The sequence below is a fragment of the Mya arenaria genome, chromosome 16 (assembly GCF_026914265.1).
Source record: "Mya arenaria isolate MELC-2E11 chromosome 16, ASM2691426v1".
Classification (NCBI taxonomy): Eukaryota; Metazoa; Mollusca; class Bivalvia; order Myida; family Myidae; genus Mya; species Mya arenaria.
The window spans coordinates 27,815,379-27,833,281 of record NC_069137.1 but is presented as its reverse complement, the minus strand read 5'-3'; the positions used below and the strand labels follow the sequence as shown (position 1 = coordinate 27,833,281).

At 34.2% G+C, this 17,903-nt stretch overlaps 1 protein-coding gene across 4 annotated transcripts in view; it reads left to right on the top strand.

Moving 5' to 3' along the window:
- Positions 1 to 873: 873 nt before the first annotated feature.
- Positions 874 to 17,903, top strand: part of LOC128221041 (UPF0394 inner membrane protein YeeE-like) — a 57,553-nt gene continuing 40,523 nt past the window's right edge. The window contains exons 1-2 of one of the 4 annotated variants that reach the window (XM_052929448.1): positions 874 to 1,282; positions 8,201 to 8,238. Coding sequence is in view for 1 of the 4 variants with exons in the window: in XM_052929445.1 (XP_052785405.1) it covers positions 14,176 to 14,220 (45 nt within the window). In the remaining 3 variants the exon portion in view is untranslated. Of the gene's footprint in view, positions 1,287 to 8,200; positions 8,239 to 13,751; positions 14,221 to 17,903 lie in introns of those variants that run through there. The other 3 variants (XM_052929447.1, XM_052929445.1, XM_052929446.1) reach the window with 3 other exon arrangements.

Sequence of the window (17,903 nt, the reverse complement as noted above, 5' to 3'; positions counted from 1 at the left end):
ATTCCGCTGTTGCGACAGTCTGTCATTTTTACGATATCTAAATTAGGAGCGCTTTAGTTTAAACTTATTTATTTTGCAACGATTGAGAAGCAAGTTATTACAACATTATATTAATCACTCTTGTTGGCCCAAGGTCACGCGAGAGTGTGGTTGTGTGTTTTTACGATGGCCGCTGTAGTTCAAGGCGAATGGTTATTCTCTGTTACGGTTTCAGAATTTTTAGAAATCAAAATCTACAGATAGAAAAACTGTTTACAATTGTTTTGTTTGCATTTGAGGCAGGGAAAAAACCATTGAATGTTTTAACATTGTTATTATTAGATAGCAAAATTAACAATAAAGCTCCTTTGCATATTGGTCCATAAATCGCGAAAATGAAACATACCCCGTGTCTGATAAATATATTGAGTGATTAGTTAATAATAGTAATTTAAATATTCAATAACAAGGAAAGCATAGTTCATTGCATACTAATAAGGATTTTAACAATTTCTGAAGACCAGGCCAAGAAACTTAAAATAAATCAAATTGGAATGGCCTTAGCTACCTGAAGGCCTATTTTAAATTCATTGAAAATCCTACTGGTTAATTTAGAATGCTTTTCTCCCAACCACGATGATAGGTCAATAACTTGAATAGTAAGTATTGTATAATAAAATAAAAGAGGCCTATAGACTCCATTTCATAAAGTAGAATAGATTTTGTTATCCAAATAGAACATACGTTTATATATTTATAAGTACTAAAGTTCCCAATATCATGTTGCATAATCAACTCTGTCTAAACTACATATGCACATGCATTTAAAAGAATGAGCTGATATTCAATATGTGTCGAAATACAGTATGGTTATCAATTATGAATATCTGCTTGGGTTAGTGTATTGTAAAATATTTAGATGTGCACAATTGCATTAGTTAATACCGGCATTATTAGCATTGGAGGATAATTATTAAACTTGAATGTGTTTAAAAAGTCCCACGGAAACTTTTGAGAGTATCTGGAGTTTGTCGGGGACTGCTGAGTGTTAACGATTGTGGGAGAACGACCGTGCTTTAGAATATTTGGTTCGTATAATCAAACGGAAAATACCGAAACTGAACGGAACATATTCTGATAGTTATGTGTAATATATACAAGATTTAGCTAATTTAAGGTATCAAGACTCGTTTCAATCGACATTGTACGTGTGAAGAACAAACGCTTGATGTGGCATTATTCTTTACTACCGAGGTCATACAGATGACGTCATAACGATGACGTTGGAGTTACGCAAACTATCGTAGGTAATGACTTATCGTTGTTTATGTCTTTATCAAAATAGTAATCATTCTTCGTAACCTTGGTGCTTCTGATGTTAATGTTGCTGCTGCTGCTGCTGCTTTTGCTGTTGTTGTTGTTGTTGTTGTTGCTGCTGCTGTTGTTGCTGCAGCTGCGTATATAGAAATTCATTTGTTTCATATTGTGTTTTTGTTCAAAAATGTTCAAAAGAAATCCAAGAATTATTTCAATGAGCGAATGAAAATCATTAAACGTGTAGCGACATCTCGAGCGGTATGTTATTCAAAGCCAAAAGTTATGAAAACTCAACTTATAGCCAACTAAAATACATGTATGAACCTGATATGACATCAACACAAGTTAAGACGAATTCTAAAAACCACAAACTTATACAGCTTCAATACGTTATTAACCTGTAAGTATATAGTTTTGTCGGTGTAGCTTTTGCGAAGAGACCCATGAAATACCTTTTTTCTCTCGACATTTGTATGTTTTGTAGGCTGTAGACCACATGCCTACATTCTTTAGTAGCGCGAATCGTAATCAGGTATCATAAGATCTACTTTTTGACATGACATGTTGAAATAATTAATGCGCCGAGGTTAATATATTGGATGTATGGTGTGATGCGGTCTAAAATAGTGCGAATTAAAAGAATACTTTATTCAAATATGTTCATAAGATTGCAATAGGTGATAATAGACAATTACGCGGAAAATCGAAACGGGTTGACTGTTGACTGTTTTGGCCTGCCTTATTTTACCTATTTCAAATAGTCATAACGTCCTCAGTAAAATCGGGTTTTATTAAATAAACTTAACTCTAGCAAAACACTTGTGAGATGAAAGAAATTTTCATATATCCTAGTACGTATAGGTTTACCAGTTATTGATACGTAAATAACTAATTGTAATACAAATTCATCAATCAACATTACCTATTCTTATGTTATGACAAACACTTATCTGGTACAATTCGGGGGCACTCTAAAAACAATAAGATATAGAGGATATTTGTTTATTTCAGTGTAAGATCGTATTTTATTTCACGAGTGTCATAGAAAAACATATTTTCACGCTATTTATAGAATGAAAAATTGGAAGGTCGAATGTGTTAGCAAAACAAATGTGGATACTCATTGGATAATAACCATTCTTCTTAGTTTTAAGACTGCATATACGCGTGTTTTTAAAGTAAGTTAATATACAGTCATCTTACTGTCATAGACCAGATAAAGAGTAAATGCCACGCTAGTTTGTTGACACATTTTGTGATGTGGGTGGGGTAAAAAATATCGGATCTATCTGTAAATTGCTGTGTGAATTCTCCAGGAAGCTCATTTTACGTACTACAACGGTTAACAGTTCAAAATACATTTGATCGATGCTATAAAATTTTATTTATGTTCGAACAGTTGTTTCTGTCTGTAATTTGTTTGGAATGAAAGCAAATGTTCGAACATTCAGCTTCAAAGATCAGTAAAATGTTTGATAAACGGGATAACCGGTAATAAACGGTAAGTTGTTAATTTCCAATTATATATTTATTTAAATTTATAAAATATTTCTTTATTTTTTTAACCTTTTTTGACATAATTTACTGAAGTCCAGTGTTCTGTTTTGACCAAGGCAAGTATATGTAACAACAAAGGATTTTAAAAGTAGTTCTGAAAATTGATATTTTCACTCCTTATTTTGCAGTGAAAATATCAAATTGATATTTTCACTTTTGTTATTTCACTGTTAAAACCCCATATTTCATCGTAAAGCATGAAAGAATCTATTTTTATTGCCTGTGTACAGAATTGTTAAAAAAATCGGCTTGCCGCGCCATCAGCCTTTTAAAGCTGCCCTCTCACAGACTTACCGTTTTTACAACTTTTTTATTGTTTGTCTTGGAATGAGCATGTTTTTGCGTGAATATCTGCAAACCAATGATACAAAACTGCTGACAAAAGATCAGATCGCAGATTTTCATATTTCTGTTCGAAAATTAATGTTTTATGGCTTAAACCGTTACTAACGGTTTAAAAATATATGCATAAAACATCAATTTTTGAACTTAAATATAAAAATCTGCGATCTAATGTTTGTCTTATATGACTGGTTTCCGTGCATTCTTGCATAAATTGGCTCGTTCGAAGACAAACAAATAAAAAAAGTTGTCAAAACGTTCAATCCTTGAGAGTGCAGCTTTAACGCTTTCAGCGCTTTATTTTGCTTCGATGTAGGTTATAAATTTTGAACCAGTAACCAATGGCGAAAGCTGGTTTATTCTTAGGTTTGATTAAAGTCATCCTCGGTACCCCAGCGTATCATAACATATATGATATACCCTGTGCAAATCAGCTGTAAAAATCTCGTACTGATGAAAAATGAATGAGGTGAAATAAGGCCGCTTGATTGGTCGTATGAGACACACCTCATGTGCTATGGAAATGGCCGAGAAGTGACGGATGTAATCTCGGTTTGAAATAATCCAATGAGATCACGACTTAAATATCGGTTTAGGCAGGATATTGTATAATATGCCGATAGCTCTTCACAAAGGAGATCCTTTCCATTTTGTTATTGGCTTTTTCATTGGTCGGAAAATGATTATGAATATTCAAGATTTACGAATTGTCCCTAGCCAATTTGCCCAGGGTATCATATAGGTTATGATACGCTGGGGTGCCGAGTATTGGTCAAAGTTAGCCAACTTGTTGTTGTTTGGTCAATATTTATCCCAGTATATATATTAACCAATCAAAACATTTGCATGTGCTTACATAAGATAACATAGTACCAAATATGTGTTTATATATTAATGTAGATTTTTTTCGTACCTTTACAGTAGATCTTTAAGATTTTGTTCAATTGGTTGTTGACGCTTGAGATAAAATCAATATGGGTTGACCTTATATTTCATTGCCCTTCAAATGTAAACCTCGTTTGATGTTCAGTTGAAATACAGGCTTTCAGATCATTTGCTTAGATTTTCAAATTCGTGTGTCCAAAACGTTTCAATTTATGTGTTTATGATTATAGATGGATCACTTGAACAATTTATTAAACCTCATAGACATAGGGCTGACATATAGTGTTTACTTAGCCAACATTGAAGATAACATTTAGTGATAAAATGTACGTTTTAATAGCACTTTTAAAATCAATAAAATATTAAATAATAAGATAAGAAAACATAAAGTAAGCAATTATATATAGATATATTCGCGAATAGATTTGGACAAACAATGTCGAATTTTGTTTTCATGAAAAAAATATTTTGGACACACTTTTATGAAAGTTTCGTTTTAATATAAGCGTTATGAAAATGGACAAGAGGCAAAGAAAATCACCTTTGAAAGAAGGCAAGAGCGTTGTAAATCACCTTTGAAAGTAGGCAAGAGCGTTGTAAATTTCCTTTGAAAGTAGGCAAGAGTGTTGAAAATCTCCTCTTAAAGTAGGCAAGAGCGTTAAAAATCTCTTTCGAAAGTGAGCAAGAGCGTTGAAAATCACCTTTGAAAGTTGGCCAGAAACATTGAAAATCTTTTTTGAAAGTAGCCAAGAGGCAAGGAGTATCATTTTGTATAGGATTTTTGTGACGATACTTTTCAATGACAAACATTTTAAAATTTGCAATGGGCATAAAAAATTATGTCAGAGTTCTGTTATCAGAGTTTCGTTTCAATGTTCAGAATATCTACAATTCAGTCATTGTATACCCTTTCTAACATCAATTTAGTGTTAATAATGTTATATTATAACTGATAAAGCGTAATTTTACAATCAAATTTTGTCGTGTCATTGTAGATTAGCAATCTGAATCACAATCAATTAATCCCAGATTAAAAACGAAATTGACAAATCGTATTAGTATATCAGAATGATTGATAATCTAGGTGTTAGTATGAGTTTAAAATATATAATGCAATAAACTGAATAGTCATTGTGTTATAACACAATCTGGAATATGAACAAATTAAAGGGACACTATTTTTCTTTAAACAAAAATATCAGTTTATTTTTGTGTACGAAAATTACCTTAACATTAAAAATAAGTTTGAATACGTTATGACACGAGAAAGTAGGAACAGCAATTCGCAGTCAAATCCAGACATTGGAAAACTTAAAGAAACAGAGTGAGATACCGGGTGCGATACCCTAGCTCTTTGCGAAGAGCGGTGAAAAAACACCGCTACACGGGATACAACTTTCCTTGGTTGAACCAGTACTTAGTACACCATTTTACTTACCTTTTAATGCGAAACGCTAGTCAAGTAAGCTACTAGTAACATATGCTAACGTACTTCAGTTTGACGGGGCCGAGGCTTGAACCCCCGACCATCCGAGCCCGAAGCGAACACTCTACCACCGAGGCGGTAAATAAACCTCTGTTGAACAAATAAAATGTCTTGATAGCTTGCTTTACATGTTGGGCTGAATACCCGAGAAAGAATCTGAAAGTTTTTTAGCCAAGTTGAGAGAAATCTTATTACAGGCAAGCCTATTAGCAAATACGCCCAAAGGTATACAGCCAGAATCCAAATGTGTATTTAAGTCCATCTCTTTACCGGTATGCCACGTGTTAGCGTAGATTAGTTCATTTCATACGTCAAAAGCTCTTAGTCTAAAGTATATTTTTTCTAGTTCATTGTTTGTACTGTTAATTTGTTCATTAGGCAATGGTAGTTAAAGTCTAGGCAACAGTCCATCACAAAAGAAACAAAAGTTTTATTTTCCTAAATGCTATGTTGACCTCAAACATACCCCTACTACCAATTGCTATAATGTTCCATAGCCTCAACAACAGATTTTTATCAGGCAATATAATACAGTCATACCCCGTTGGCTCGAACTCCCGGGAACCGGCGAAAATACCTCGAGCCTCGAAAATTGCGAGCCAAGCGGAAATGTTTACATTCAGTATAAAACATCGATCTTTTACATCCAGTTCGAGCCAACGAGGAATTCGAGCCAAGCGAGTTCGAGCCAACGAGGAATTCGAGCCAAGCGAGTTCGAGCCAGCGGGGTTCGAATGCGTGAATATCCTACCATCTCTGAATCTCATCACGACTTGTAATTAAATCGTGCATATGACAACCATGTCTCTGAATCTTAACAATAGCTATAGACATATATTCACACAAATGAGTTGGAGTACGTGCGGCATTTGTATTTTGGTCAAAACTCAATATATCGAAGTCGTTGGGACCACGGGAAATCCTTCGAGATAAAGAACATTCGACATTACCGGATTACAAAACACGTCTAATTAACCAAAAACATTTGAAAAAAGTTCGACGTAACCAGATCACCGAGATAACAGACTTCGACATATCGAGTGTAGACTTTATTTTAAGGAATACAACAAGCAGCCCAGTCATTACTATCACATAAAATACCGTCTGCAGCACTTTCTACTTTAGCACCACCTTTTCCTAGGATATGAATAGAGGTGCGTTTAAATGATATCGTCTCACTGTAACCACCATCTATATATCTTTAAAACTTTTGAAATATACCAACATTAACCTCCACTAGCTCAACCATCAACTGCCAGGGTCTAACTGCTTTTCTGAATAAGACTTTGCATCCGCTGGTAAAACACCATATGAACCAACAATTTAAGTCATTATGAGTTTGATATTCTCCTTATTCAACGTTTACTGCTCAAAGGCTCAGTCAAGAATGAAGAAAACTAATAATTTCGCATTTTATACGTGCCCAAAAACATTCGGGTCTCCTCTGCCATCTACGAAATCAGCCTCGGCTGCATATGGACGGTTTCAACGTGGGGGTTATAACCTCAATTATACCTAACAGTTATACCATCACATTGATACCATGACGTTCATTTCATGACGATTATACCATTACATTTAGACCATGACATTTAGACCATGACATTTAGACCTTGACATTTGACCATGACATGTATACCATGACATTCAAACCACGACATTTAGACCATTACATTTAGACCATGACATTTAGACCTTGACATTTGACCATGACATGTATATCATGACATTCAAACCACGACATTTAGACCATGGCATTTAGGCCATGACATTTAGACCATGACATTTCTACCATGACATGTATAGCATGACATTTATAGCATGACATGCATACCATGGCATTTATAGCATGTCATTTAGACCATGACATTCAAACCATGACATATATACCATGACATTTATACCATGACATAAATACCATGACATAAATACCATGACAAAAATACCATGACATTTAGACAATGGCATTTAGACCATGATATTTAAACCATGATATTGACCATGTCATTTAGACTATGACATTTATACTTTGACATTTAGACCATAGCATTTGACCATGACATTTAGAACATGACATTGCTTCATATGTCTAAAAACATCAATTTACCAACAGTCGACATAAGAAATAAAACAAATTCTAATGGTATCGTCTACGTGAGGTATTTGAATGCTTAATTAAATTAAGGCTTCTTTCTGTTGAACAATGTCCCTTTAAATCTTTGGTCGAAGCCCAAAACGTTACGAATAAGGCTTACCAAAAAGTGTTATTAACATTTCATTTCTAATTCGTATGTGATTGTTTTTCTGAGAGATACATCAGGTAAAGTGTGAGTCGACCAAATTTCATGGGAGGAAAACATACAATTTGAATTAATTCTGCATCTAAACTTGTGCGCAATAGTTGGGACATTATTAGCATCGTCATCATCATCATCATCATCATCATCATCGTTGTCGTCGTCATCTCTGTCATCATCATCATTGGCATAATTGTGTCATCGTTTGTATTGAGGTTTTATCTTAAGTAAATTCATAAAGATGAAGATTTCTAAATTATTATTATAGATTTGTGATGAAGTATGAAGCAAACTTCTTTCTAAGAAATATTATTAATATCAATATTTTTTATTTCAGGTTTACCCGTTGGATTTTAAAAACTCAGACATGCTTTTGTAAGTAGTTTCCGTGTCTTAATACATTAATGACTTTGATTATTGAATATATTTTTTTAATATTAAAAATGCCGTCTTCATGGAATCTATTGATTAACTGACTGATTGATTGCTTGTAAGATTGATTTGTTTGATTGGTACGTTGATTGGTACGTTGGTTGATTGATTGATATATTTTGATTGATTGATTGATTGATTGATTGATTGATTGATTGATTGATTGATTGATTGATTGATTGATTGATTGATTGATTGATTGATTGATTGATTGATTGATTGATTGATTGATTGATTGATTGATTGATTGGTTGGTTGGTTGGTTGGTCGATTGACCGATTGAAATCCTGTTTATTATGTGTTTCTTTTTAACCAGAAAGCTTACTTCGATAAACTCTCGAAAACCCACCTTTCACGCCCACAAGAAAAAAAAACCCGCATAAAGATGACTTTTAAATAAAATCGATGTGGTTTTTAAACTAGAGCGGAGTTATTGAAAAGTTAATATTTTGCGAACGTGAATGAGCGTTCTTCAGGAATTTCTACTGATAGGAATCTATATTATATTATTACTTAAGTGATTGAAATATTTAAATGAAAGCTTTATGCTATAATCAAAATGACAGACAAAACGCAGTATATTCAGTTTCATGACGTGTCTAGGTCAAACTGATAAAGAAACTTAACACTTATCTTGTAATAGAAGTATTATACCCTAGTACGCTATCGTATGTGCAAACTACGTTAAAGGGACTAGACACCAGATGGTCCAATGGCAAGAAAAAAATATAAAATTGTCACAAATTTACATAAAATTTATATCGTTGTGATCAACGCATTGAATCATACTTAACTGATGTATCTCATCGCTTACGACACATGTAAGCATATCTTTTGAATATTTCATATTTTTGTTATGCAATATTTACTGGGTTTGTCTGCCACATAAATCCTAGTAATTCAAACACAGCGTTGGCATATGTACTAATCACTGGACCTTCACATGCTATATATATATATACACTATTAACTGGGAAACCAGTATGCGCTATTTTTAAACGGGTATACTCATCTGAGACAGCGATAAAAATATTATTTTAATAATTTAAAATAATGTATTATCGGACCCATGCCCGCTCCTATTGATGTTTTAGGCTTGTTCAGAGGAAAAACTGTATTCGCCGATTTTGGGACCATCTGGTGTCCAGTCCCTTTAAGGGAAAATCGTAACTAGTTTTGCTTAAAACTTGTGAATCAACCACTTCGTTTATAAAGCTATGTAAATCCTTAAATAATTAATATTTGATAATGCAATTCAATTCAATTCCGTTGTTTTTATTTCCACCATTCGCTGATGGAGCTGTCTACAGATAATGTTTCAGAATTTAAATAAATTATTCATATCAACAATATTGGATTTGAACAACCCAGCTTCCAAATACGCGACAGCTTCTGCATATTTATAGACAACAATGGACAGATTGTTCCGACCTTTGTTCAAATTTAACAGTTTATGCTTTCTACAAGTGACCCCCACCCCCAAACTATGTACAGTACACAGCCTCTGTTTAAGCTTTCTACAAGTGACCCCCACCCCCAAACTATGTACAGTACACAGCCTCTGTTTAAGCTTTCTACAAGTGACCCCCACCCCCAAACTATGTACAGTACACAGCCTCTGTTTAAGCTTTCTACAAGTGACCCCCACCCCCAAACTATGTACAGTACACAGCCTCTGTTTAAGCTTTCTACAAGTGACCCCCACCCCCAAACTATGTACAGTACACAGCCTCTGTTTAAGCTTTCTACAAGTGACCCCCACCCCCAAACTATGTACAGTACACAGCCTCTGTTTAAGCTTTCTACAAGTGACCCCCACCCCCAAACTATGTACAGTACACAGCCTCTGTTTAAGCTTTCTACAAGTGACCCCCACCCCCAAACTATGTACAGTACACAGCCTCTGTTTAAGCTTTCTACAAGTGACCCCCAGTCCCAAACTATGTACAGTACACAGCCTCTGTTTAAGCTTTCTACAAGTGACCCCCACCCCCAAACTATGTACAGTACACAGCCTCTGTTTAAGCTTTCTACAAGTGACCCCCACCCCCAAACTATGTACAGTACACAGCCTCTGTTTAAGCTTTCTACAAGTGACCCCCACCCCCAAACTATGTACAGTACACAGCCTCTGTTTAAGCTTTATACAAGTGACCCCCACCCCCAAACTATGTACAGTACACAGCCTCTGTTTATTGATCCTAATCTACTTGCCTTGATCCCTTTTATCAGATCTTCGATCTGAGTATCCTGCTATGCAGTTTTGGATGTTTAATTATAGAAATTGACCCTAAATGATCCTGAGCCAATTGGCCCCTACGATGCCACCAGTGCAATAAGCAAGAGATGCACAGCAGGGGATTATCATGCCAAACATTCCTTAAACTAGACCTTTAACATAATCTTTGTAAACTTTCAAGTCTTTACTTCTCAGGAAGTTTAATTGACATTCGTGTGATTTGCAGCATTTCTTGCAATATTATAGACAATTATTGGTCAGTACCCTTTTGATTTTAAATATTTCAGTACATTATCACAAAATTCACGTTTAAAAGTAAACACCGATCTCATGAATTAAACTGTTAATTATAACAAAGTTCTTAACAATCAGCCAAATGTAACTTGTAATTCTGCGTACCATCATTAAGTATATCGCGGGTGAGAGTGGTCTAAGGTTGAGTGTTGTCTTGTGGTCAATATGTTCACATTTCACCCAAGAGGTTTAGTGTCTTAAGAGGGTGAGAGCGGTCAATTGGTAAAGGTGTTCGCCCCTTACCTAAAAGGTTGTGGTAGTGGTTGGGGGGGGGGGGGGTCAGTGCCCCACCAGTGTCAAGAGCGGTCAAGTGTTATAGTTGTCCGCCCCTCAACCAAGAGGTTGTGTGTGTGTGTGTGTGTGTAGGTGGGTCAGTGCCCAACCAGGGTGAGAGCGGTCTAGTGTTATAGTTGTCCGAAATGTTAGAAATGCGTTTTGCGTACCATTATTGACTTTACTGCGTACCGTTCATTTTACATACGGTTGTCATTCACCATACTGCGTATCAACTATTTTATATACAGGACAACACCCTAACTTACTGCGTGCAAATTCGAAATGCGTGACGATACCATCGTTCAATATTCTGCGTACCATTAATTTTATATACAGGACAAAGCCCATGCTTACTGTGTGCAACACGGAATGCGTTCTGCGTACCATCATTCACTATACTGCGTACCATTTCATTAACTGGCAAACAATTCGTATGCACACTGCGTACCATTCTCTCGGATCCAGTGTACCATTGTGCAACATATAATTTATTTAAGATATTAACCAAGTCAAATTGCATTCTGTTTACCAAAATAGAGACTGGCTTTACAATAAATGTTATTCACATGTCTGGATGAGTTTTTAGTCAAAACCACATTCGATATAGTTAAAAACTATCTGACAACGTGAATTCAGCCCACGAAAGTAAACAAAGCGGACATATTATCTGTGTCTAATATCAGATTTATCTTTTGTTTGTTTAGATGGGCGACTAAGGTTAACTTTCAAATTGTATGGTTGCATAAATGGTTTTATATCGTTTCAAACATTTGACAAAATGTCTATTCTTCGTTTTATTTGACGAGCATATTTTCATTATATGTTTGGTTTCGAAAAAAACACAATGTAGCTGAACCATACCAACTACAAATATGAAATACTTGTTTAATAGATTTAATGCAACATGCATAAATGAAGCGAGCGAGCGAGCGAGCGAATGAAAGAAAGAAAGAACGAAAAAACAAACGAACTAACGAACGAACGAACGAACGAACGGAAAAACGAATGAATGACTTATTTAACCATCAACTATTGAATGAATATATCAATATTTCAAAAACCTGTCAATAAATCAATCAATCATTGACTTTTATGTCAGTGGATCAATACATAATTTGTCAATCAATCAATCAATCAAATATCGAGTGTGTACTTGAGTTAATGATTAATTTTAAGTTTGATTGAAAATGAAGGTTTAGCTAGATAAATTTAACAGTATTCAAGAAAAACACTCATTCTGTCTGTATCAAAATCCATCAGATTGGTTATAAACATTTTATCATCAATTGCCAAACTATTTTTGTATGCTTTATGTCTTTTTACAACGATTTGTGCGGCCAAATTATCGCATTGAGCGGCCACCTGATCGGCCAGCAATTTTTACGCATCAAATGACACATTTATGTTTCGATGGACCACCGTTTATGATAAGTGATCCTTTTACTTGTCAATGGTAAATTACTTTTCGGTTAATTAAGTTCGCCCTTGGATCGCCTTACCGTGATTTTAAACACCACTATATAAAGATGCTTTTTAACGCTGAAAGAAAGTTATATGAAATTAAGGGATTTTACATTTTGTCAGCCCATTTTTCTTTTAGAAAAGGAGTTCCTTAATGTTTATATCATTGTCGTGTTGTTGTTTTTTGCTTTATTCGTCATTTAATTTGTACAAATTAACAAATAATAATGATGGCATGTTTAGGATTGAGCCCAGTTTACAAAAAATCAAAACAAATCCAAGGGCCGTGTGCACTGCACATTTCAAGAAACTAGCCCGAACATCAAGCCAAAATTAAGTGATACTTATACTCTATCATATTTAAAGAACAAGAATGACATTTTCTACGGCACATTTTCTAGGTAAAAATCGTAGAAAAGGTGATGCATTACTACAGCAACTGCTTACATCAAGTACACTGTGCATATCCTTAAAAGATTTAGTACAAGTCCAAGGACGTTTCCATGGCATTGATGCTTGTCCAGCAGCTCAAGAAACAACCCCGTATATCAACGCAACATTAAATGAAACTCATATTTTAAGAACAACAATTACATTTCTTAGGAAACAAGCCTGCATTTTCACCTGTATCGTTGATATGCTAATTTCTAGCAATACTCTTGAAAGTCTTCTGATATTTTTTTGTTTGTCGGCTTACAAATCAAACAATTCAGTCATACTAGTCGATTTGAAAACAACAGCCTTTTCTGGTACGTAGTGATGAATAGGATTTAAACGAGTACTTGGTAAGAAAGAAAGAAAGAAAGAAAGAAAGAAAGAAAGAAAGAAAGAAAGAAAGAAAGAAAGAAAGAGAAAGAAAGAGTGAAAGAAAGAAATAAAGAAAGAGAAAGAAGAATAATAATAATATATTAAAAAATATTAAACATTAAAACAATGTCAGATTCCGAATTTCGTATTTATGTACGGATGTGTATTATTTCGTAGAGTACAAATTTAGGCGCAGTATTCCAAGGGGTATGAATTTTAAACCTCACAAAGACAGTCATAAATAAGTATAATGCAAACAATGTAGTTCAAAACAATAGAATCAGTCCACCTATCCGCTTGTAAAGAATAGCCCGTGCAATGTAAAGGTGAATACACTATAAAAGTGACAGTCATAGCACAGTGAAAATGAACGTGATTTAACTGCCCTAAATAGTGTAAACATGACATTGCGAAATTTAAGCCGGTCCTCTCGTATCATTGAATAATATCTACCATGTGTTAAATTCAATATTGTGTATTTAAACTTTTAGTGTATCGGGTTTCAACTATCTTCAACTCAAAACGCTGATTGTAGATATATCAGAACACCGGAGCAGACGAAGAATAGGTTTTTGTGTCATTTGGGTCGGGTAAAATTTGGCAGTGTCTTAATATGAAATTTGTGTTAAAGGGAGCTATTTTTGGAACATATAAATGACTGGACTGCCGTGAGTGCGTGAAGAAAATATTCAGTGCGCATGTGCGAGTGGATTTTAAATCACGTGGCTAAATTGGACAACATTCGCTTAGAAACGTGGGTATTTTGATTTATAACTAGCTATTCATGTTGAAGTTTTATTTAAATGTGTCTGTTCGTTGTGGATAATGAAGAAAAGAATTTTGAATTGGTAATTTTTTAACAGTTTTATGATTATTTCGCTTAGTGTATGCATTGTTTTAAACACTCCCGGCAATCTAACTTTTCATGTTCAATTAACCTTAAAATACAGATGCATTATTTACAAAAAAAATCGTTTGCAGTTTAAATGCGCACAATATTTTAAATCAGTTTATGAATAAATTTTGAATTTTAATGCATTATCACGATTAACTCATTTCACTGTAAGGATCAAAACAAAAAGGCATAAGATTTGTGTTCAGATAAAAATATATAAGCGAAGTATATTTGCGCTCATTAAAGCACGTGGCTATTAATTAAAAAAAATGATAAAGGCTTATTCTTTTGTATCTGTTCATAAATCAAATGCTTTTTTTTATATTTTGCATCAACAAATATTGTGCGCCATTAATCCACACCAAATTAATCTTCTATTTTTCCATTCTTCGGATTTTCAAAAAACAAAAATTGGGCGATCATAGTGCGATATTTTTTTAATACTTTGTTTTCGAATTTCAAAGCTATACAAAGGCGGAAAACGGCGATTAAAAAAAAAATGAAAACCGCATTCTGAAGGCGAGCGAAAAGTTGTATTTATTATTTACCTTCACATATTTCATGCATTTTTCACTCTGAGGTATGCAGTTCTGTTAGCATATTATCATTATTTATACAGGTACAGCATGAAATCAAATCACAATAGCAGTAGTTTTACATAAACAGTGCCATTGAAATTGAAAGCATACGTCAGAAATTGTATTGTTTTCTTGTATACAAAAGATCACACCACTTTGTATCATATTTTATGTAATAGTAAGATGACATAAAGTTGATTCTTAATGATTAAAAATGGACGGAGTGAGCGTAGCGAACGAGCCCTTTTTAATCATTAAGAAATTACTTCTCCTGCCCCAATTTCTCGAAACTTCTTCAGCTTTACAGGCTTAAGTAGCTTATTTCAAAAGCCCAAAAACAAACTTTACATGAATCTTGTTGAATGAAAAACGATTGATTGTTATTATCATAAATATAATTCCTATCGAAAGTATAAAAACACTTAAAGAGTAAGAAATTATGCTAATTATTAAAAAACTAAAATTGTGAGCTTAGCTTAATCATGTTTATTCACCAAATCCCTTTGTATGTGTTTCGTGTATTACATATGTATTTTCCTATCTTCATTATTGGAGGCAATAAAATATTGAATTGAATTGAATTGAATTGTTATAAGGGACTTAAGAAGTTTCGAGAAATTGGGGCCAGGTCATCTAACTGACTTAGATAACAACCTCATTGGCGGATACATTGACAACGCAAAATCTGACGTAGGGAATGTGTATCGGATGAGTGGCAGTAGGCGATCCCTTCAACACCCGCGAAAGTTGACATTCTTAATGATTGAGTCTTGTACTTAATGATTGTCTATCTGGGATTTCATTGGCTGAAAAATTACGTTCTCAACGTTGTAACACACTAAGGGCGTTTTTGTTGGTAATTCGGTTTTATTTCGGTTTCACGAACTGTGCATTTGTTGTTACAGTTTCAAATAAAACCAAAACCAGTTTTATCGGTTTTTTTTAACGAAAACCGAAACCGGTTTCGAAACTATTGAAACCCCTACCGGAGGCGGTTTCATCGGTTCGTTCCATCCGAAAACTAGTTTACTTTGAAACCAACATGGCGGAAAGTGATCAACCACGTTTGTTGAAACTCAATCCCTTTGATAACAATGCCTTACAATGGGCAAATGAGCTAAATGATAAAGGTTATATTTATAATTGAACATAATGGCTACATGTAGTAGCTCCGCCATGTTGTTTAAACTGTACACAAAACCATGCATTTGTTACTTCAAGCCAAACTATCAAAACCGAGTTCGAAACTGCTGAAACCATTGACACCAAAACTGAAACTGGTTTGGTATCAACAAAAACGCCCTTAGAAACACATGGAGAAGTTGACATTAAGGAAAGATATATATTTGTGCACCAGAAGTCGATGCGAAAGACCCAGGACACGAGGACATGTAATCTGAACATTGTTACAAAACCGAATAATCTTCTTCTTTAACATGCCACTTAACAATCGATATGTCAAAAGCTTATATTGATAACACAACATTTTTCCTCAAGAGTCAAAAGTAGAGTACCAAAGGTCAACTGTTTTAAGATTGTGTCCAGAGTGTGATCTTATTATTGTGTCCATAGTTTGATCTTAATATTGTGTCCTGAGTGTGATCTTATTATTGTGTCCATAGTTTGATCTTAATATTGTATCCTGAGTGTGATCTTATTATTGTGTCCATAGTTTGATCTTATTATTGTGTCCATAGTTTGATCTTAATATTGTGTCCAGAGTGTGATCTTATTATTGTGTCCATAATTTGATCTAGATATTGTGTCCAGAGTTTAGTCTTAATATTGTGTCCTGAATTTGATCTTAATATTGTGTCCTGAGTGTGATCTTATTATTGTGTCCATAGTTTGATCTTAATATTGTGTCCTGAGTTTGATCTTAATATTGTGTCCTGAGTTTGATCTTAATAGTGTGTCCTGAGTTTGATCTTAATATTGTGTCCTGAGTTTGATCTTAATATTGTGTCCTGAATTTGATCTGAATATTGTGTCCTGGGTTTGATCTTAATAGTATGTCCTGAGTTTGATCTTAATATTGTGTCCTGAGTTTGATCTTAATATTGTGTCCTGAGTTTGATCTTAATATTGTGTCCTGAGTTTGATCTTAATATTGTGTCCAGAGTGTGATCTTATTATTGTGTCCATAGTTTGATCTTAATATTGTGTCCATAGTTTGATCTTAATATTGTGTCCTGAGTTTGATCTGAATATTGTGTCCTGAGTTTAGTCTTAATATTGTGTCCTGAGTTTGATCTGAATATTGTGTCCTGAGTTTAGTCTTAATATTGTGTCCTGAGTTGAGTCTTAATATTGTATCCTGAGTTTAGTCTTAATATTGTATCCTGAGTTTAGTCTTAATATTGTGTCCTGAGTTTAGTCTTAATATTGTGTCCTGAGTTTAGTCTTAATATTGTATCCTGAGTTTAGTCTTAATATTGTGTCTGTCCAGAGTTTGATCTTATTATTGTGTCCAGAGTTTGATCTTAATATTGTGTCCAGAGTTTGGTCTCAATTTTGTGTCCAGCGTTTGAATCATGGACAAGTTCTTATGTACTTTTTTATTTGCCCATAGAATTTCTTGTCTTGTTGACATTATTATGAAATTGCTTAATACAATCATTCTTTCTGATGTCAGCGGGCCTATAATTTCATTTTTAGGTTTGCCTCATGAAATAAAATGGAATTTAATTTTTTGGTAGTTATGCTAAATCGAACCGCAAAATGATTTCCGAAAACTCAACATATCCGAAATGAATGACAATAATTTACCACGACATTAACTGCTTAAACATTTGGTCTTAATCAACCTGGTTTTAGGTTCAGTTTCATGACATTATGCACCATCTGCATTTCTTAAACACACAGTACAGACAGTTTGGCAAATACGTTCTTTCATAGAAAATGTTGTTTTTGTTTCCGATTGGTTATTGTTGATATTCTCATGTTTTCGACTTCCGTTTCCGCCGAGGATGATGAAATTTGCCGTCCATTTGAAAATTTACTTTTTCGAACAAAGCTCTTTTTTTATAAACAGGCTTTAATACTTTTAATTAAAAAA